Below are 22,235 nucleotides of genomic sequence, written 5' to 3'. Positions count from 1 at the left end.
GGGCCAATCTTACATCTACAAAACAGCAAAATCTTGTGGTCATTCTTATTTTAGGAACTCTCCCATTCTGTCTATATTAGGTTACACTATAATCAAATGCTGATATCCACATATCCTTAATGTATCATATACTACTGAGTAACCAAAATAGCAATCTCTGGAAATGGCCATCAGAACATTAAGTTGCAAAAATAAGGAACTTAGAAAGAGAGAGAAGATAAGCCCAACAAAAATATGAGTAAGGAAAAACACTGTCTACTATTATAGTGCTAATCACGCGCACTGATGACAGTGTTAAAGAAGGAGGGAAAGGTCTGCCAGTAGCAGTAACTTAGATTCTAAAGTTGATGAGGTATAAATTGATGCCAGGAAAAAAAGGTTAATAAATGTATCACAATACTAATTTCTTCACCAAATATCTAAAGACAAGAGATGTTCACAGGGTTTTAGTTTTAAATCCAAGTCTTTCCTTATGCATACATACTCTATTTTCAAAGGGCCTCCCTAAAATACTCCATGCTAGAGTCACTACAGTTAAATTCAGATCAGTATAGAAATAATCTTTACTTATCCTTTAAGTTACTCCTGGAGAAAGGCACTAACCATGCAATCCAAAGCTGTGAGGGAAGGGATTCATTAAAATGAATTGGTCATTTGTAAAGCTTCTGAATTCACTGCAGAGATACCTTGGTATATACAGTCTATCTGCCTCCTCCTTATCTTCCTACCCTCCAAAGAATTCCACTAAGGCATTCAAAGTCTCAAATGTTTATTCCTCCTTGAAGATGACCACAGTGCCCCACTCTAAGAGAATAAGATTTCCTACCCCACCAACCCCTTATCATTATGCTTTTCTATTTTTCCCTTAATAAAATACACCACACCCACATCACCACGCGTTCCACTCTCATACTTAATATATCACATCCTCCTCATAGAACAACCCAAAACTCCCCATCCACAAAAAAACCGTATTAATACCTCCAAAACCTACACGTGTCCCATATAACACAGGAGTCCCCACACATAACCGAAATATAATATTCCTTCACCCTACAAATCCCATTCAACCAGTACACTGTACATTCTACATAAATCCAGCAGAGCATATAATTCCCCCAAAGCTCACAACACACACACACACCCAGCCATGTACCTTATATAAAAGCCTAACCCACATACCACGGCAGCGCTCAAACGCTGGGGAAAGACCACCCTTTCGGTACCGGGAACCCACTGAAGGTGGGAGGGAAACAGGGCCAAATGATTCACCTGAAAATCCGCCAGGATCATCTCCCGGTCCATGTTGGACGCCATGGCGGCCACCGAGTCCCGCGGCTCCGGGAGCGAAGCGCGCACCTGGGAGGGAGACGGCGCCTCCTGCGGCCGTCGCCGCCGCCGCCGCCGCCGTCTGGCGCCGAGGGGCTGGCGGGCGAGCCGGCGGGCGGGCCGGCGAGCCGGCGGGCGGGGCAGCGCGGGAGGCGCTAGGCTCTCATGCACTCGGTAACCTTCAGGCGCCCCGGCCGCCCGCCTGCGTCCCGCGGAGCCTACGCCGCAGGTGCCCCGACTGGGAGGTTGGTCTGGATGCGGATTCGGTCTTACTGTCGCCGGCCAGGATGAGGGCAGGTTGCGACAGCTCGCACCCAGTTCCCAACAGCGGCGGCGAGCCTGGCGGGGGCGGGGAAACCGAGCGAAAGAGCAGGCGGGCGAATGCCTCTGCCGCCTCCGCCTCCTCCGCTTCCTCCCTGGCCGCCGCCTCCGCCCCTGGTTGGCCAGCGCCACGGCTGTCGCACATTTTGCCTGTCATCGAGGTCGCAAAGCGCCGCTTTGCGGCTGGCACGTGACCTCCCTCCTGTCAAGCGCTGGGCGCGCGACTACCCGGCAGGGATCTGCGCTCAGGCGGCGGGACGCTAAACTGCAGCTGCGGGAGCTTCGAGTCCCGCAACAGGTTATTCCGGTTTGGAAGTAAGCAAAGGCTTCAGGGTACCGCCTCCTTCTGGGTTGGGCAGGGATCAGCTTCCGAGCCTCATGTTGTTATATAGTCATACAAATACACTTCAAGCCTTGCAAACCAACTCAATAACCCCTCACACACAGTCTAACACACAGCATTTCATACATGCACATTTTCATTAAGAGAAATGCTAACCAAAATACAACTTCATCGTCAAAGCCCGCTTACATACTGTCATATGCAATCGCAAACCCTTCAGACTCTAGCACAGAAGTAACCAGACTCCCACAGTAGACTTGAGGGAGACGTGGAAACTGAGACAGGTATCTCGACCCCAGGAAGAGGAAAAGCATTTACTGAATTTTAAGAAATAACCTCTCTAGTATTGAAACCACAATATTTGTTAGTGCTGAGAGAATATCTCCACAAATGAGGAAAACTTGAAGCCCTGCTATTTTTTTGAAGTACTTTCATAGATCAGAAAACTATATTCTAATACCAATTACTGAATGGTTCATTTCAGTTTATGGTGAGAAATTAAGACCAGCCTCTGAGGCGAGAACAGACAAAAACTATGTACAATGAAGTGTGACAGTTGGCAATTGTCACCGGGCTAGAAGTGTTACAGTGGAATATGCTCAACCTTAACTTGGGAAAATATCAGCTTCTAGATTGTAATAATGCATTTATTTCCCTTGAAAAGTATGTTAAAATCTGAAAACTTGAAGCAAGGTTGCTGACTGTGTCATAGAACTAAAATAGACACTACATGAAATCACCACAGAGAATCAAGAACAAGACTCCTTCAACTGGGAATGTATTCATGAAAAATCAGAAAAACTGAGTTAAATGTTCAGTTTCTCCAAATATAAAGAAGAGGACTACAGTATTCTAAAGATCTAGATTTATTCTGTGTGTTTTCTTTAAGTGAAAATAGTCTGGTTTACAATTCTTATGTGATCAGCTGTATTTTACCAGAATCAGCTAGATAAGGAATTGAGCCAAACAATACTCATACAGATCTAAGTGTCTTCTATATTTGCCATCCCTAAGGAAGTAATTCCAAAATACAGCACAAATGTGAATCATGAGGTAAATACAGCATCAACAATTTAAGCGTGGCAATTCAGTTGTCCCATTCATATATATCACCCTCAACACAAAGCCAGTAAATAATTGCTCCTAATTACATGGTCAGGATTAATAGTCCTGAAAAGCTGAGGTTTTTCCCTGAGATGATGTGTATGTGTGCCTTAGAGTTCATTCAAATCCAGTACTGTTCCCTTTCTCTCCATCTGGAAATTAAAATAATGTGGTGATATAGAAAGAATGCTGTAGGCATTCAGGCGTATGGGTTCTAGTACTGCTTTCCCCATTAATTAGATGTGGGGACTTAAGCAAGTCTTCTAGTCTTTCTAACTTCAGCTTCTGATAGGACTATTTCAGGTGACAAGTGAGAAAACACTTATGAAAATGCATGGGAAAACATAACTTGCAAAACTAACAGAGATTTCATAGGCAGCATTCCTGGGTTTGAGTTCTAACTCTGACTCTTGCTAGCTGTATGGGGCAAATGACAAAAACCTCTCTGTATCTGCTTCTTTATCTCTAAAATGGGGGTAATAAAACTCACTGCAGTGTAAATACTAAGTGCTATAATGGTTATGAAAATGCTTCATTGTCTTTAAAGCTCTCCAAACATATTAGTTATTACTCTGTATATCAATTCCTAAGTGTTTTTCTCAGATGCACCTCTTCCATAAAATTAAAGCTAACAAGAATTCATCTCCTTTCTAATCCTCTAATGCTTTTAGTCTTTACAATGCAATTTAGTGCTCTAGTAAATTCTGTAACTTTTTTTGTCTCATCTATATGTTTATCTTTCACCAAAGATTTTAAATTCCTTGAGATTATAGACCATTTCATCCCATGTGTTTTAATATTCACTATAGTTCATACATAGTAAAGGCTTGGATACATAATAGATACCCAATAATTTTGAATTTTATTTTTATTAGGTGTCTACTATGTAGCAGGTACTTTAAACACTTATCTCACTTAATATATTCCTCACAACAAACAATTAACAGAATAAGAAACCATTCTAAGAGGTTAAGAGGTTAAGGTAATGCTACAAAATGACAGAACCAGGATTCAACACCAGGTCAAAACTACTGCTTTTTCCACTTAAGCCTGTTGCCTCCCTACAATTTGCCCTTCATACTGCAACATTTATTGGATTCCTGAAGAGATTGTTTCTTCCCTATTATCTAACTAACTGATGGTTTGATACCCAGCATCCAGAATAATTTTCCACTACAGGATAAAGGAAGGAGAGAAAAATAAATACTGAATTAAGAGGGAAAAAATCATTTTTCATATCCATAGCCTTCCTTAAGAGATAAAATTTTGTTTTCATCACAAACTGAGAGAAGAGAAATGTATAAAAATTCTCTGTACATGAGCACAAACAAAAAAACAATAATCTAAATATATCTATTCTTATGGTTATATTGCAAAAAATCATGATGCTCAACCTAAATCAAATGCAGATCTTCCTTTAGAATCACCATGTTCTTCAACCTTACCATTACTTTTTTATATCACATCCATTTCATATTTTTCAAATATATATAATCAAGTTTATGAGTAATTTTACTAATTTTTATTTGTAATAATTTCAGATTTATAGAATAGTTGCAAAGATAGTACAGCATTTTCTTATCTTTCATCCAGCTTCCTCTAATGCTACCATCTCACATAACCATGGAACATTTACCAAAACTAAAATTAACATTGGTGTAAGACTACTACCTAAATTCTAGAGACTATTTGGGTTTTTCAATTAATGCCCTTTTTCTGTTCCAAGATCCAATCCTGGATACCACATTAAATTTAGTTGTCATGTCTTCTTAGCCTCTTCCAATCTGACAGTTTCTCAGTCTTATCTTTTATGATCTTGTCACTTTTGAAAAGCAGTGGTCAGGAATTCTGTAGGATGTCCCTCAATTTCAGTTTGTCTAATATTTTCACATGATAATACTTAGGTTATGAATTTTTAGGAAAAGTACCAAAGAGGCAATGTGCCCTCAGCACATCCAATCAAATGCACATGACACCAACATGACTTATTACTCTGATGTTAACCTTGATTCCTTGGATAATATAATCTAGTCTTTTAATTCATGAAAGAGTAATGCTATTACAGAGTTAGATTCAGACTCAAGTAAATTAAAATGTTATTTCATAATGTGCCTTTGGAGTCTACTACCTGATCCTGGACTCTGAAGTCCCAAGATCTGAATTCAAATCCCATACCCACTACTTACTGGCTTTAATCACAATCTTTATCAGCCTCAATTCCCTCACCTGAAAAATTGGGATAACTATGATATTTACTTCACAGAGTTGTGAAGATTAAACAACATATGTACAATATTTTATAACCTGAAACACTATACAAATGTTAATTATTGCAGTTATGTTTAAGCTTTTGAGTTGCTTACTGGGCTTTTTTTTTTTGTACTTTACAAAAAGACTTCTATAAGCAATGTGAATACCCATATGAAGAAACCTGCTGAGTGTCAGAAATAAAACACCGAAGCCACAATACTGAAATAATGATAAAGAAAAAAAAAAAGAGGCCCCCTGCAGGTGCCAGTCTATTTTCTACCTCTGTAGGATCTATAAATACAACAAAGGAAAATTTTGAGAGGAGGTAAAGAAATTGCAAATACTACATAAACATTTCCAAAAATAAATCACTCAGACTGTACATACTTAGGCCGAAGAAGGAAAGGCACAAGATATTTTGACAAATATTTCTATAAGTTCTTTAAAATGACTATGTAGGGATGGAAGTAGTGTAGTGGTTAAAAGCCTGCGTCCCATGTCCGAGGTCCCGGTTCAATCCCTGGTACCTCCTAAAATAAATAAATAAATAAAGTGATTATGAACTGCTAAAGAAAAAGATTTCCACACTGCTAGTGTTTAATATACAAATATAAAATCTATATTTTGATATTTGAAGGATGTATTATTACTATGTTAAAAGAGAAACCACTACTTTCGATATAATAGAGTGCTTAACTGTGAATCTTTCTTGTACATGTTAGAGTATAAGCTTATTGAGAGCAGAGACACTCACCTTTGAATCCACTTCTGAGAACTAGCATTCAGTAAACATTAGATTTTCTTAGTAACCTAATACTTCATAGTGCTTACTTAGGCTCTTTGAACTAAGACTAATCTCTGTGCTACCAATTCCAGTGTACCCAATAGGCAAACTAAGTATGTGGTTTAGGGCACCAGCAAAGTCAGAGTAAACAAACAACTTTCTTAAAGAATTTAATATTTCAACAAAAGCAATGAAGTGATCATCATGGAAAAAATCAGAACTTTGTTGGACTTTACACTTATTATATATTGTTTGTTTTTACTTTTACTTACACATGAGATAGGGGGTAGCAGAACATCAAAATCTTTCCAGGCTCAAGATCTCCAAAACTCTTAATCCAGCTCTGTGTGCAACTTAAATTATCATAAAATTATTTATTCAGTAATTTTTAAAGTATTTTATTTCATGAAAATTGTAACATGTACACCATGAGTGCAATTTAAGATTCTTCCTCATTACAATATCTTCTGTAAGCAAGAAACCATAATAAATGTTAGAAAGCAACCTTCATAAATTGGACTAATGCCAGTTATCTCTTATCAGCTAACAGTACTACATTATCACACCTTCCTGCTGTATTAAAAGATTACAAACCAAATTCCCCGAATAATCAAAACTGAAGTATTTATTACTTATATAAATGGAATCCTAAACGCTCTATTTGAAATGTCTAAAGAGAGAAATTAATTTATTGATTTGTAGATCCCATTTGATTCACAATTCAAGTTTTAGTTATCTCTCTCAACAATTCTGTCAGAGAAAAAAAGCCAGAGTCTTTCCAGCTTCAACGATCCCTCTACCTACTAACCAATCGGTTGCTAGATGATTATCCAGATGTTTCTGATGTATTTTGTTGCTAATACTCCCAATATACTTCAAGAAGCTGGGTACAGATGTTACTTGAGGATAACCTTACTAGAGGCCATACTTACGAGGCCACTTATTTTTTGCTTGGTTTCATTTTGACTCCTCTCTGTATCATGCAAGCCGTGCTGGATTTTTTAAGACCAAAAAAATAAAGAAAGTAGCAGCTAATCTCACGTAGCTAAAAGAGGAAGTTAAAAGTACAAAGAGATTTATATTGGTGTCTTCGATGATTGAAATAAACGATTAGAGAAGAGACTAGTCCTTTACTTACAGACCAGTCTAAAAACAAGCCTCCATTTAAATAAAGAGAGAACTTCGGCTACAACAAGAAATGGCCTTATTAGAAAGCCTTCCAGGACTTACTTTTTTTAAAAAAATTTAATTGCTTTTCTTCATTTCCGTCGAAAACAGGGATACTCCTCGCTGTTTCTAGGCCCTGGAATATTAAAAATTCAGAGTTCGTTATGATATCTGAAACTTAAGCTTTACACCACATCAAGTTATCGTAAAAGTCGAAAAGACTTGCTTTTCCTAAGCACTATACTTGCTGTCATTCTGGGTCTCTCTTCCCACCCCGCAGCCACCTCTGCCCACCGCAGCCCTTGGCGCTGATCTGGCAGGTGCGAGACCGAGGCCCGAGGCAGAGCGGAGGAGGCCGAATTTACACAGCGCGCGCCGCAAAGGAGACAGGCTGCAGCGTAGGCCTGGCGGCCCGAACTTCGCAAGCCTGGCGCGGGAGCGCGGAGGCGGGCCGCCCCGCGCCGTCAGGGCCGGAGAAACACTAGCTTTGCACCAGCTAGTTCAGCTTTCTAGCAGCCTTTAGGCCCGGCGGTTCCACAGCCTTCTTAATTAAGAAACCTCCTCCTCTCCGCTCCCACCCCCAAGGGCTCCGAGCAGGGGGTTTCGCATCGCAGACTCTAGCACGCCCGCCAGCCTGAGGAGGCCAGGCCCGGCTCCGCTGGGACGAACGCAGCTCCAGCTGGGGCCTGGCCGCCGAGCTAGCGGGCGGGAGCCAGGGCAAGAGACCGAGGGAGGGAGGCGCAGAGCCAAGAGGCGCGAGGAAGGGAGCAGGGCCGGGAGGGCGGAGCGAGCGAAGCAGCGAGCGAAAGCGCCGCCAGGGCAGAGGGAGGGGCGTGGGCGGCGCCCGGCCTTCCCGCTCCCGTGGTGCTGCAACTCGGCGGAGCCTCCTTAAAACTCTGCCGTTAAAATGGGGGCGGGTTTTTCAACTCAAAAAGCGCTCAATTTTTTTCTTTTCAAAAAAAGCTGATGAGGTCGGAAAAAAGAGAGAAGAAACCGGCACCGTCTCTGCAGCGGCAACAGAAGCAGCAATTGTTTGAGCGAAAAAAGAAGTAAGGGAGAGAAAAAAGGAAAAAAGCAGAAAGGGAGACGAAGCGCAAGTGCCTGTGGGGGCAAAGAGAACGGGGACTAGCGATTTGAGGGACCAGCTACAAAAGAAACTAACTGTCACTGGGAGCGCTGCGGCTCTGGAGAAAGCAGTGCTGTCCCGCTCGGCTGCAGGACGCAGTGCTGGCGGCCGCTGCCCCGTAGACGGCACAGGCTGCGAGCCCAGGTCAGAGGACTGAGAGAGACTGGCGAAGTGGCACGGGCGCCGAAGCCGCTGGGCTCTCGCCGAGAGGGCGGCGGGACTGGCTGCGCCTTGGAGTTGGGCGACTCCCGGTATTCAGAGTTTGGCCTACGCTTCCCAGGACCCTCCTGATTCCGGGAGGCTGCCAGAACACCGGGAAAGGAAGGAGGAAAACGGCGGCGGCGGCAGTTCATTAAGTGTCTACAGTAGGAAGCCTGGGCTGACTCAGTCGTAGGCGGGAAATTACTGGTGGGCTGCCCGGTGCAGCCGCGATGGTTCCGCGAGCTGCCCCAGTGGCCGGGTTCCCATAGTCGCTTCCTTGCTTTACTCTCCTCCTCGCTCAGACCGCGGAGAGTCCGGACCCGGTGAAGCCGGCATGACAGGCTGGCCGGGGGCCCGCCGCGCGCCCGGCTGCCTCCGGAGACGCGCGCTGAGCGCGGCTCCCACGGCCTCCGAGGCTTGGCGGGGCTGCGGCAGCCCGGCGGCTGGACTCCGGAGCCTTCCCGCGTGGCGTTAGCCAGGGGCTCTGCCCGGACGAGTCTAAAAGCTCCTCCCGCGAAGCCTAGACCAGTGGGGAGTGGCTGCGACCTGTAACTTGAGGGCCAAGGAACTACTACCCCAGTTTGCCTTCGGTGATCATCTTTAACCCGCGGGAGCACGCCGGCATCCAGCCACCGCGGCGCTCTCTGCAGCCGCGGACTCAGGACTACCCCTTCCGCGCGACGGATGGAGACCGAGCCCCTCAGAGGACCTGCCCCTGCAGTTCTGGTTCATGCGGCTCAAGTCACCACCGTGAACAAGGGTGGGTGATTGCCTTTTCTTCATCCCAAATGTCTTTTCTTCCGCGGTTTTTTCTGCCCTTAAGTGTCCGCACACAAACCTCACAGAGAGCTGTAGCGTAGGGACGTGACAGCTCTACCTACATCTTACGTCCAAAGTAGTTTACAAGAAATATGTCTGTCTATGTGTCTCTCAGTTGAATCACCAAAATTCTTCATAGGGGTTAAGCTAAAAACCGAGGAGAGGAGCCCCTCTCCAATGGCTCAGTTTTGCTGAATAATCACGTGTGAATCGAGGGGCGGGCTTTTGGCAGGCAGATCTTACTAGTATTTACTACCAAGCTCTACTCCAGAAGATTAACCATCCCAGTCCTTCTGTCAGTCTCCGATGCCATCATGCAGCCTGGTTAGGAGCAAAAGAAAGGGGAAAAAGGAAAACAACTAATTCATCTTTTCCCGATCGTCAGGACCCTAAAGAATGGCCGAGCCTTGGGGGAACGAGTTGGCGTCCGCAGCTGCCAGGGGGGACCTAGAGCAACTTACTAGTTTGTTGCAAAATAATGTAAACGTCAATGCACAAAATGGATTTGGAAGGACTGCGCTGCAGGTTGGTATCCAGAGAGGTGGGGAAAACAGGTCAACAATGTTGCCTACGTGACCCGGGTTTCTAGAATGACAGCTTTTAAGCTTTGCAGGGGTACAAAATTTCACTGTTTTTAAACCTAGTTGGTTGCCATATTTTATATCTTTAAGTGGATCCAACTCCCCGAAATGACGTACTTTGAACAAACTCGTCAAATCCAATAACATCCTCAATATCAAGTGGGTTCCAGGTTTGGTCTTTATTTTTTTAATGTTTTTGTGACGGTGGGGATTTTAAAGTAGTCATAGCAGCGCCGAGGTTTGTTTGTTTTTTTTAAACAGCTCTGTAAACACATTATTATGGTTATTATTTGAAGCAAATACACTGTTATTAGTGGTTTTACGTACTTCGCCCCAATAATTGACTTAAACGTTAATTTTCTTGATTACTGGCGAGAGTGTTTTTCCTGCAAATGCTTCAAGTTTTAACAAACGACCTTTCCTCGTTTGGAATGGGTGGCCTGGGCACGGGGACAGGATGTACATTTCACAGTTAATGTGATACCATCCACCCATTCAGGAATGAGGAGGAATAAAAAGTTGTATTTTCTAATCAGAGCTCAGTTGCAGTGTTTTTGTCTCTGCAGTCATACCGTGGTATGCTCTAATTTTCAGTAATTAGATTAACAGGCAACAATTGAAACATGTCCAAGTGCCAAGTATTGTACCTGATAATTTTTTTCCCTCCGAACATTATCATGTAATTTAGTTGAAAGGCTTAGAAACAGAAAACGGCAAAGTCTCAAATTGTTTTATCAGAGTTCTGATGATATTCTTATGAACTATTCTTATTCGGAAACGCAACACTTACTACTGTTTTTGAAAACCCTTTGGGTAGAGAGCTTTGTTTCAATACAAGTACTAGAAATTTAAGTGGCAGGAGAGATGTTCTATTAACAGTCTTTACATTTTAAATCAAAGTACACACTAACCTTGCAAAACTTTCAGTATTAAAAAACATGAATAGATGCTAAATTATTTATCTGGTTATTTCAGGTAGATTAAATATAGAAGAGAATTTTTTCTTCTTTTTTCACCCAGTAGTTTTGAGCCGGTTTGGTGATGATAGCAATGTCACAAATTTAATATTTTGAAGTTTCCTATTGAAAATTTAAATAATTATATAAATCTCACAAAGAATGAGACACTTAAACCATATTTAGAATAAGATCATACAGTACTTTTGATGCTCAGGAAGACTGGGAGATTAGTACTGCAAAAAAGTTTTGACAAATGTTTTAAATACGATTCTCTAATCTCGTTTATATTAAACCTTCTTATCAAGATATTAACACCCATATTGTGGCTTAGTCCTAATACATATAATGAAACAAACGCACACACACAAACAGAAGTCTCAAGGCTTAATTTTCAGAATGCATAATCCTGACTGAAATTGTGTCATAACTCAAGAAAGAACTTTCTTTCAAGACAATTTCCTATATTACTATTATTTTCTGTGAAAGACAGTAAATTTTCTTCTACAATTATGTTTATTTAACTCAATTGAAAAATCTTTCTCCCTCCCCTGTTCCTAATGTAAGTTTTTCAATCAGAACAATATCAAAGGCCTTAATCGTACACTTGCTTTACAAAGATCCAAGATATCTGTCTTTTATTTTTCCCATTCTTGGTCCTTAAATGTGACTAAATCTTTAGACAGTTGTGGCAAAAATTAGATTGTGTTAGATTTTAATAACCAAAAAGTATATTTCACTGAAGTTCTTGAAAAAGTAATTATGTGTTATTTTTATTACTGCCTCAAAGGAAGGGCTAAAAGTCAGCAGGGGTTTACCAACGGAGAAGCTTAATATCTTGGCCATCTATGTAGTTTACATTTATAAGATCCTGTATATATTTTACTGTATTTCTTAATTTGTAATTATTTTTAAGCAAACATTTTAAGGAGATAAACTTTGTATATGCTTTCCAATGGATTATAATTTAATTCCACAAACATGTGAGTGTCTTCTATGCAACTTATGTACTATAAATTTAGATTATTATGGATATTTCTAAACGTACATGAAACTAGTTAAAATGCTGAAATTTGTGGTATATTAATAAGACTATATTATTTAACAACTAAATTATATACATTTTATACATTTATACTTCTTTACAAGATATTTTATGAGAGCCTAGTGGAGACTCTTACTAGAGGGAAATAGAAGAAAAATAGATAAGTCTTTGCGATATGAATTATTTGTATTGTTGATAGCAAATGTTAATATCACATTCCAATTTTTTTTTAAGTTGGCAATTTACAAACAACTATTTTCAAATGTCTGATAATAACTGCAAAAAGAAATAAAATGTGGTCACCGGTTGATTATAAAATGAGTTCAAACCACAACGCAAAGCTGTTTGTGCCCCGAAATACACACTAAATATCTTACTTTCTCTCCTTTGCTCAAGAGAAAATCAGCGAGCTAGTTAGAACTTTGAGAATCAGTGATATAGTGGGATGACATTTATTCTTTTCAAGAACAATGGCCCACAATCATCTCCTAAATACAAAGCATATCATGAACTTAATTTTATATAATTTGCTATTATAAGCAATGTAAACACTCTTGTACCTTTAAAATCAGTAATACTTTGTCATTTGAAATAGAGATCCTAAGCACTGAATACACCTACTAGCCAATATTAAGTAATTAAAAAGAAAAAATATAAGGTTTTTTTTTTTTTACTTGAAAATTTGAGGCGATAGCTATTTGGAGGAAAATTGTGACAAATAATCATTTAAGAAATCAACAGGTCTAGATTTTTCATGGATCATTTTTACACCAGGTGATATGCTGATATGTTGAAACTCTTCTTTTGGGGTTTGAAGAAACTCAACAGCCTTATTTCTTTTCAGTAACTATTTAGAAAATAAACTTTACCCACATTTGATTTGCCAGAATTAATACTCCAGTAACATTTTATGAGCATGAACAAGCAAACAGAGGGAGAATTTTGTTCAGTTGAATCCCGAATTCCATTTCTTTTATTTTAATACATTCATGAAATTACACAACACTTCATGGGAAATAGAGAAAGCCATGGTTTTCAGTGGTCTTTATGCAAGTTGAACTAGTTTTATTTTACTGATCATTTTGTACTACTTTTGGACCCATTTAAAATATTCTGCCATAAAAATTCTATTTTTGGAGATTATCTTCTAATGTAACCTACTAGTTTCTTTCCTGAAATTTAGCCCTTCAGACTCTGTTCTATGGGTTCTACACAGGCCCTCCTTTCACCAAAAATAATTACAGAAATAGAAAAATGGGTAGATATTTCAAAATTTTGTTATAACGAGCAATTGAAAGATTCTACCGTTTTTACTTCTTTTCCAGGTTATGAAACTAGGAAATCCCGAGATTGCCAGGAGACTACTCCTTAGAGGTGCTAATCCGGATTTGAAAGACCGAACTGGTTTCGCTGTCATTCACGATGCGGCTAGAGCAGGTTTCCTGGACACATTACAGACTTTGCTGGAGTTTCAAGCTGATGTTAACATCGAAGATAATGAAGGGAACCTGCCCTTGCACTTGGCTGCCAAAGAAGGCCACCTCCCTGTGGTGGAGTTCCTTGTGAAGCACACGGCTAGCAATGTGGGGCATCGGAACCATAAGGGGGACACCGCTTGTGACTTGGCCAGGCTCTACCGCAGGAACGAGGTCGTTAACCTGATGGAGGGAAACCGGGAGGGGGGAGCTGAGAATCTGCAGTGAACGTGGGGAGGGCTCTCCCACACTATCCCTACTTTTTCAGTTAATCGGTTGGCTGTCCTATCTTAATATCATTTGTTAAAATTCAGTTATGTCGGATTTTAAGCAGCTAGTTAAATCTTCTCAGAAGGTGTAAGTGGAAGTCTTACTACAGATTTATGAATATATTTAAGCAACATCTTTTTCACCTGCAAAATCCTGAGTTCTAACATGTAATTGCATATAGCTTTGGCTTTCTCTTGAATATTTTATCCTTCTTTGGCTTTTTCTACTTTCCCTTTTGCCACTCTGAATACCTAACTTGGAGATTTTTGTTTTAAAAATGCTTTGTCCTGATGCTTCTTTTGCCTAATTAAAACACTTTTTCAAAACAGGACAACGTTTTTTTCTGTGATTTCCACCCGTTTAGAATCCACTCCATAACACAATTTGCCACTTGCCAAGGAGAACTGTACTAAAAGTTCATTATGTTTTAAGTCTTGACATTAGAAAAAGTAGACCAATTGCAAAGCAGCATATTCTGTAGGTGATTCAGTTATTTTTTTTTCCTTCCTCTCCCTATCTGCCACCAAAGATTTTACTTGCTGCCCAGTATTTCTGCTTAGAAACGAAATAAGCACAGCATTGTTTTTGAAGATAAAACAAAGGTATTTGTGTGAATTTCTCAAGATATGTTAGCTCAAAAAGTCCGTTTTAAAAGAAAATGCTACTTTAACAGTGATGCCCATTAATTGATCTTTTTAAACACAAAAACAATTGGTAAATAATATATTTCCCAAAATAGTGCCTTAAGTATACTAAGGGTAACACTGACTTTTTCTCCCTGATTGACAGAATCACAAAATCACATAATGCTTCCATGATAAAATATTAGCGGATAAAAGCTCAGCAGGAAAAAAAAATGTATAAATTACATATAAGTCACAACTAATTTAGGAGCCATGGTACTAAATATAGAAGCTTTTACAATAAATAAATAGATCGTTCCTGCATATGGTACTTGATTCCTACAGAACATTTTTGTAAAGGCTTATACAATATTTTTAGGACAATGTTTAGCCAAAACTTTTTTTTAAATTTGAAGGAAATAGAAATATCAAATTTCCAAGAGGATTTTACAGCATCTACTACCTATTCTGTCATATTAAAAGATTTTCACCAAGGAATTTCAATGCAGTTACTTTTATAAAATATATAAATACTTTATTCATCATCTCCCACACGAACAAAGATGTTTTATGTGACAGTTACCTCCTTTTGCTTCATAAGCTCCCTTCCCTCACTTGAAAAAGAACAAAACACTTCAAGGTTTATTGAAGGACATGGTTCTGATTCCTGCCCTAACAAGGACTGTAATGATTGCAGGCAAGTGGTTTTCAACAATTTATTTTCCATAATAGTATCTAGAATATAGGACAAAAAGTTTAAGACTTTTTGTTTTGCACGAAAATTCACCTAGTCTGAGTAAAGTGCAATAAGACTTCAACTCTGTCACCTCTAACCATAGTTACTAAGTTTGTTTTGACAGCAGCATGGCATTAAACTTAAATACATTTTAAAGTTTAGGGGGGAAATAGAAATTGAGATGGTTTTGAAGGAAAAAGTGTTTGTTGGATTTAAAAATAGTCAATATACAAAATACACTGATTATGCTGAATATTTTCTAAACAAGACTAGTACTGAAAGTAATAAAATAACCCGTTTTACAAGTTGCAACTGTAAAGACGGACGTTTCTGAATTTAAAATCGAGTTTAATAAACTTTTCAATACCCATCATGTCTCAGTAATAGTAAAATTGCCCTTTAGAAATTTCAAGTATAAAGATATTGGACGCTTACGAAAGTAAAGAGAAGCAGTGCTTCTGCAATTGCTTTGTTCTCAGGTGGTCGGAGCACAATTGGAGGGAGAAGGAGCGCTTTCTCTCCTCATCAGCCTAAAATTTGCTAGACATTAAAACATCGCAATATTACTCTGGCTCTTCGCAGGAAATAGCTTTACTAATCTAAGTATTTTAGAAATGAGTTATGTGGTCTCCTTTAGGAAATATGAAAAGCCATTATTCAATCTCTCAAAAACCTCGACAATACCCAGTAAGATTCTTGAAAATGCCTAAAATGTGCAGGACGGAAGAAACCAGTGATGCTGAGTTTCATGGTGGGTCTAATTCGCAACCAGCTGAAGGGAGGGGTGGGAACTTCAGATGCAGAGGGTAGGTTTGCAAGTGCTAATTAATAAAGACCAGAGCCTAGGGGGGTCGACGCTATAGTAAGGATGGAGGGAAGATACAAAACAGATGTGCTCGCAAACTCAGTTCTTTACAGTTTCCGCATCCACGTCGGGGAAACTCGGGTTCAGTTTTAGCCGCATAAACTGAATCCCGGCGTATACCTGAGGCGGGGGTGGTGGGATTGGGATGGGGATGAGGATGAGAGAGGATAAGAGGATCTCAGTCCACGTTCTGGTTCCGGAGCCACTAAGCAAAGTGCACTTTACAGTATTTCGATAGTGAATCAATAGTCTTCTGATAAACATTAAGCATGTCGCAATGGTATGATGAGCACGTGTACACACACATCACTCTGGGTGACTTACTAATAAATAGATAAAGAATTCTGCCTCGGGAAAGCAATTCACTTAGGGATAAATTTCCCTTATTGTGTTAATCAAACGAATGTAGTGGAATCCGTGGCCAGGGGACTGGTTTCGAAATCTCAGATCCTAAAAGGGTGCTTTCGGCTTTTGCCAGGGTAGAAATAATAGTCCAGAAGCGATGGAAAACTATAGTGCTGGAGCGAGAAGGGTACGGCTTGCAGTCTTCCTAACTGCCTTAGGCAACCTTCATCAAAAGGTTACAGGGGGTGAGGCGGGGAAGAGTCCCTGTTTTGATCACTGGGGACTGTTTTGCTTTTACACTGCAGTTCCATGAAAACAGATCCACGCAGGGACCTAGTAAGAGGCAGGAGACAAGCCTCCAGCCTGAGAAGTGGGATAAAGCTCTGCCCATAGCCTTCTCAAGTCCTCTATGGAAGGCTGCAAAGACATCCTTTCTGTCCCTTGAAAAGTCTTTCTCCAGATTCCAACTGCAGCCTTCGGGTCCCTAGTGAGGAAACTGGAACCCTGAGCTCCCTCACGGCGCGCAGAAAAGCCCAGGGAGGGGGTGGGGGAGTTTCAAAACCGTTAGCTCGCGTGTTTTTTTTTTTTTTTTTTCCCTTCCTCGCCATGGTTTCTTTTCTTTTCTCTTCCTGTCCAAATATTTCAAATTTCCGCGCCTTAAATAACAGTCTCCTTTTATTTAGTTAGTTTCCTCGGCAGGTTTGGCCGCCCACTTGTCTCTGCCCCGCAGCGGGCCGGGTAGCCTCGGGAGCCTGGATGCGGCCCGCGGCCCCCGCGCGCTGCCCCCGGCCCAGGCGGCGCAGCACACAGCACGCGCGTCGGAGCCGCAGCCCCCTCCTGCCGCGACCTCGCCTGACCCAGCTCTCTGGGCACCCGGGGCCAAATAAGGCCGCCCCTCGCTCCGACGCCTGCCTGCCTCCCAGCTCAGCCTCCCTCCTCGGACTTTGGAGCGTCTTCTGCTTTGGGATTTGGATCCTAGTCGCCCCGGAGCGACGGAAGGGCCGCGGTGTTAGGAGAGCAGCGGAGGAGGCCAGTGGCCGGAGCCGGCCCCAGCCCCCACCCCGCGGGTAACCTTGGAGGCGCCCTCGGCGTGAGTGAGAGCGCGGCCGCGCCTGCCGGCTGGGGCGAGCGGGCGCGCGGCGAGCGGGCGGGAGGCGGGCGGTGGGGGCGGGGAGGGGAAGCGGGCCCAGGCGCCTCCCGGCCGCTGCCGCTGCGCCCTGGGAGCAGCGGGCTACCCCGGCGGCCAGCCCGCGCCCTTCCCCGCCCCCGCCCGGCCCTGGCCCTCAGGCAGCGGTCCCCGAGGAGGCGGCGGCCCTCCCACGGGATGATTCGGGAGCCCTGTGCTGAGGACCGGGGCCAGAGGACCGCGCGGGAGCAGGGCCAGCGGGCGGGTGGGTGCCTAGCTCGCTGCAGAGGTGAGCGGGCGGCGAGCGGGCGGCGGGACGCGGCGGGACGGCTGGAGCAGCTAGGTGCCCAAAGCCAATGCCAGCACTCCCCTCTTCCTCCCCACGACGGCTGAGGACAGGGGGGCTCCGAGCCTGGCGTCCACCTACTAGGAGGCAAATACCTCTCTGGGCTCGCAGCCCCTAAGACTATTCGGAAAATTGCCCTATGGTGTGGCCTCCTCGCCGGCCCCCCCCTCCCCCCCAATACATTATTAGACGTACGGGACTGAAAATGCACTTTCTTTCGGGAGGACCCTCAGCCTGAAACACCCGGAATTCGGCCGGTCGCGACTTTGGGTGGGGCTGGGGTGCGCAAAACACCTAGAAGGGAACTTCTTGTTTTTTCAATCAGGAATAGACCCGAATATCTAGTATGAATCTTCAGCAATGCTTCAAAAGAGTGAAAACGCCCCAGATCTGGATATTGACTTGGTTAATTTAGGTTCCAGTGAAATGTTTTGCCATCTGCTACAGAAACATCGTGCGAGCTTCAGGTGTTAGGATGTGGGTTTGGAATTTTCTGTGCTGTCTTTAATCCATAAAGACATTAAATAACACACCCGGGAAGTGAGCAAAGGTTATCCTTGCCACCACAGCACCTGCAAAAGCACAACTGGAACTCACATATTTTGCTTCCTGAGTTCTAAAATGGCTTCTGAACAGTCCAGAGGTACCACCACATGCGGGGAGGGGGTTCGGGGGTGGGAGGACAGTTTGTACGTTTTTTAAAAGCTACGTACCTGCTATTACACCTCAATTGCTCCATCTGACCTCACTATCCCCCAACCCTCGTCCTCATTGCGGGCCTAGTCAATAATTTTATATACAGGTTTTTTCTTCACACACACACACACCTAAAACAAAAACAAAAACAAGAAAAACAGAAAACAGTCAGCCAAAAATATCAGCTCATTTAGGAAGGAAGTAAAAAACCACCAATCCTTATCCAAATACACGTCATTCCTTTTGAAAACTAAGAAGAAACCCTACATTTAACAAATGCTATGAAATAAGAATAATACACCAATATTCCAAATGCATTGAATTGGTGATATTAAGTATCCTTTAATATTAAAATGGAACAGTTTCTGGAATTGATAGATGTAAATCTCAAAATTCTCTCTTGAAATTTTTGGACACAGAGGTTTCTGTTCTTTATATTTCATCGACATAGTAACAGAAAAAAACTTGATATTTTATCTTGACCATATAAAGCAGTATCAAGCTAACTTTCATTTTATTTTAGTTATGTGCCTAGTTTTTTCAAATGAGTTGCATGAATAGTGAAAGTACACATATAAAGCAAAACTGCTGATGTCCTTTAATGTTGGGTTTTTTATTTAGAAATGTAACCAAATTATTTATCACAGCCATATTAAAATATATTCCACTCCCCTGTTCCTTCTAAGTGTAGAGTTTGCACAATTTACTGGTGAAGAAGTCTGTCCTGAAGTGTATGCCTTAGAAACATGATTTCCTAAAATAAAAACTCACTAGTCTTTAGGAATAATTAGTCTATAATTTGGCTATTCTGTGTACAGCTAATGTAACAGTATCTCCCTCTTTTACATTTTGGAAATATTGTAAAAGCATTTTGGGCCCAAATTGTTCTTGTTCTGTAGTTTTCTCCTTCAGAGATTTTTACTGAAAAGTGACTGTCCTCATTGATGCAGCTGCATTCTGATGTCCATTCTGCTAATTTAAGCAATTCAGACCAAACTTATATAAACCATTAAAAACGAACCAAATTTCTTCTTTTGTTAAAGTTTGGAATAGACCTGAATGAAGGTTATCATGTGAAAGGCCTAGAATTATTAATTTACAAATCAGTAACAATATTGTAGTGTGGTGAAGACTCAAGATGAAATTTTTAAAAACTATCACATTGGAAGAATAAAGAGGATCACATTATTAAATAAAGCAGCATTTGATGATAATAGTACAGAATCCATTATCTCAATATTCAAGTGAACACTACTATGTATTGTGCTATGATTTTTTTAACTGTGAAAGATAATATTACATAATAATCATCATGGAATATAAAAGTAATTAGCCATTCCAGAGTCTCTTTCTCAATGTTAAGTAAAATATAATTTAAAACATAGGTTTTTGTATTTCTGTTTTAATACTTCACAATACTATTACCTATATTTTTGGCTGTTCCTACTTTTTTTTTTTTTACTTTAAAATTTCTTGTTTTTTTCCCCTCCACCATTTTAGGTGCAAAAAAGTAGCATGTGGAATGAGGTTCCCAACTCTCTTTTATTCTTGCTTCCTCAGCCATCTAGTTCTCTATTCACAAATATCACTTTTGAAATCATATTTATTGATGTTAAGAAATAGTTATCACATTAACTTAAATTTATCATTGACCTATGAATGAAAAAGTATATAATTTGTATTTGATTTTAAATGAAAAATGAAAAATATTTGAGCATTAAGTTATAGCAATTGTGAATTTTATTTGAAACATAAATTAGTTGAAATATTTAAAAATATGTAATATTTTGACATTTGCTAAGATTTTCAGCATAGAACTGAGATCTAGAAAAATCTTACACTCAATTTCTTTTCTTCAGAAAGTATTTTAAATATTTTAATTTACCAAATTAAGAAAAGGCAAATTGTTTGAACTATTAAAAAGTTAAGTTGTTAATATTTATAGAAAATATGAAAAAGAGGACTAGCATGTCAAATCCAAAGTAATGTTTTTCTTTAATAAATTATTCCTACTGGCATATTACATATTTTAATTGTAGTGTTTATTATTTTATAGTTATATTTTTCACATGACATATGGCCAAAGTTTTCTGCTTTTCAATAAGCATATAGTTGGTATTGTGCAAGTAATCAAAGTAATACTTTTTGGTCCTATCCTATGTGAGTTATTTTATGTATAGGTGCAGTCTGTATGTTTAGATATTTGTTAAATTTCAGTACTGAGCAAAACAGATATTTTGAACTAACCTACCAATTTATTTCATATTACTTTTTTAAAAAATGTTAAATTATCATCTACTTCAGAAATATAAACTGATAATTTTCTAGATATAAGTGAGATCATTTTCATTAATGATCCAGGGAAGGATATAAATTTAAACCTTAGAACTGAAAACATTGATTCAAGTCCTACTTCTACACAAGTTATTGTTTCACTCTTGCCAGGGGGCAAATATATATATAACAGCCACTTACCATCCTTAAAATTTTAATTTCTTGAAATGTAATTTTAAATATTCAAAATATAATTGTGATAGTGACAAAGAGGAAGAAAGGATATTTTCATTGTTTTAGATAACCTTATCTTTAGGTTAACTTACTATTGATTTGATGGGCAATATGCTAAAGAATCCAAAAACAAGAACAAAACAACACCAGTGAAAGATATTTTCCAAAATTTTTTCCCATTACATCACAATGGGAAGTATAAATAAATAAGTTTTCTTAGTATTGTTAATTTTTCAGTTTCCAGTGAGGTTTTCCACCATTTTCACTTCGATAATGCTTTACAAATAGGTAGCTAGAGGAAAACTAATTAATATTTTTGGTCATATGTATAAATTATGCATATAATGTTTTATTTATATACAACAGACACTTATTCTATCCAAAAACAACAAGATCTGCACCATCTGAAAGGGCTGGCCATCTAAACTTGACTGAGGGGCTGTTCAATATGATGCCAAAGTAGGGCCACATGGAAGAGAAGCAGTGAATTAATTGTTATGCTGGTTAATTCGCTCAAGAGTAACCAAAATGGCTCTGAGCTAGTATAAATTGCCTGCAGTTGTTTAAACATATCATGTACCTACTGAAAAAAACAAATAACTTTACACTAAAAGGAATAAGTACATATTTTTTTGAGTCCAGAGATACCAATAGATGTTATGGAAGGAAATATTAATATAACAATAATAGAGAATTGTGCACAATAATATCAGCTGAAGGTCAAAGATTGCTTTCAATTTCTTAAAAAGGCTTATTATCATGTTTAAAGATTTAAAATGCACAATTCCTCAAATATATGACTATGATCTATAAAAACACAAGACATATTAACTTATTAATATTCTAATGTTAAAAATTAGATCTATACCTAGAGCCATTTGAAAAATCTTGTGCCAGACCCAAAAACCAGCAAAAAAATTTATGTTTGGTTGGCCCACATAAGAGAATTTCAACAATCAGTGCTTTCAGTCTCAAGTTACCAGGATGAAGATCTGGATATTTTTAGTAGCACTTTTTGTCTTCTATGAACAAAGAGATTATATTTAGGATAAATGTAAGAAAAATTTAACATTTATACATTAAAATAATATTTTATAAGATTGTTTGAGTTTAAATATATAAAATTTAAATAATAATTATGCATGCAAATGTGAGGTTCCTCTTTATTTAACAACAGAATAGACTGAAGAGAAATCAGATCAAAACATTGGATATAAAA

The 22,235-nt window shown here is 40.0% G+C and overlaps 2 protein-coding genes and 1 long non-coding RNA gene across 8 annotated transcripts in view; 1 reads left to right on the top strand and 2 right to left on the bottom strand.

Annotated features, from left to right (window-relative positions):
- Positions 1-1,752, bottom strand: part of FAF1 (Fas associated factor 1) — a 573,725-nt gene extending 571,973 nt beyond the window's left edge. For 2 of the 4 annotated variants that reach the window (XM_071217457.1, XM_071217455.1), the window contains exon 1: positions 1,273-1,416. In XM_071217457.1, the coding sequence (XP_071073558.1) occupies positions 1,273-1,317 (45 nt within the window). In that variant the 5' untranslated portion in view covers positions 1,318-1,416. Of the gene's footprint in view, positions 1-1,272 lie in introns of all 4 variants that reach the window. The other 2 variants (XM_071217456.1, XM_004476483.5) reach the window with 2 other exon arrangements.
- A 2,195-nt stretch (positions 1,753-3,947) lies between these two features.
- On the bottom strand, positions 3,948-8,086 carry LOC105744480 (uncharacterized). 3 transcript variants are annotated; one of them, XR_011649670.1, is made up of 3 exons: positions 7,362-8,081; positions 6,404-6,598; positions 3,948-5,877 (listed from the first exon to the last, which is right to left on the bottom strand). It is a non-coding gene; the product is annotated as an uncharacterized lncRNA (long non-coding RNA). The 3 variants fall into 3 exon arrangements; XR_001117532.4 differs by having other exon boundaries at positions 6,404-6,484; positions 7,362-8,070; XR_009187211.1 differs by having other exon boundaries at positions 6,404-8,086.
- A 69-nt stretch (positions 8,087-8,155) lies between these two features.
- On the top strand, positions 8,156-15,500 carry CDKN2C (cyclin dependent kinase inhibitor 2C). Its single transcript, XM_004476484.5, has 3 exons — positions 8,156-9,385; positions 9,830-9,969; positions 13,352-15,500. Exons 2-3 carry the CDS (start codon positions 9,841-9,843, stop codon positions 13,727-13,729), a joined length of 507 nt encoding a protein of 168 aa, XP_004476541.1. The 5' UTR covers positions 8,156-9,385; positions 9,830-9,840; the 3' UTR covers positions 13,730-15,500.
- Positions 15,501-22,235: the final 6,735 nt, after the last annotated feature.

The sequence above is a fragment of the Dasypus novemcinctus genome, chromosome 9 (assembly GCF_030445035.2).
Source record: "Dasypus novemcinctus isolate mDasNov1 chromosome 9, mDasNov1.1.hap2, whole genome shotgun sequence".
NCBI lineage: Eukaryota > Metazoa > Chordata > Mammalia > Cingulata > Dasypodidae > Dasypus > Dasypus novemcinctus.
The sequence above is the reverse complement of the archived record's forward strand: the minus strand, read 5'-3'. Positions and strand labels throughout refer to the sequence as shown.

What these genes read in the sequence shown, in the direction of transcription:
- CDKN2C (XM_004476484.5), top strand. Translation starts at nt 9,841, where the DNA reads ATGGCCGAGCCTTGGGGGAACGAGTTGGCGTCCGCAGCTGCCAGGGGG. An exon ending in TTGGAAGGACTGCGCTGCAG is followed by an intron (nt 9,970 to 13,351) that starts GTTGGTATCCAG and finishes CTTCTTTTCCAG; the next exon opens with GTTATGAAACTAGGAAATCC.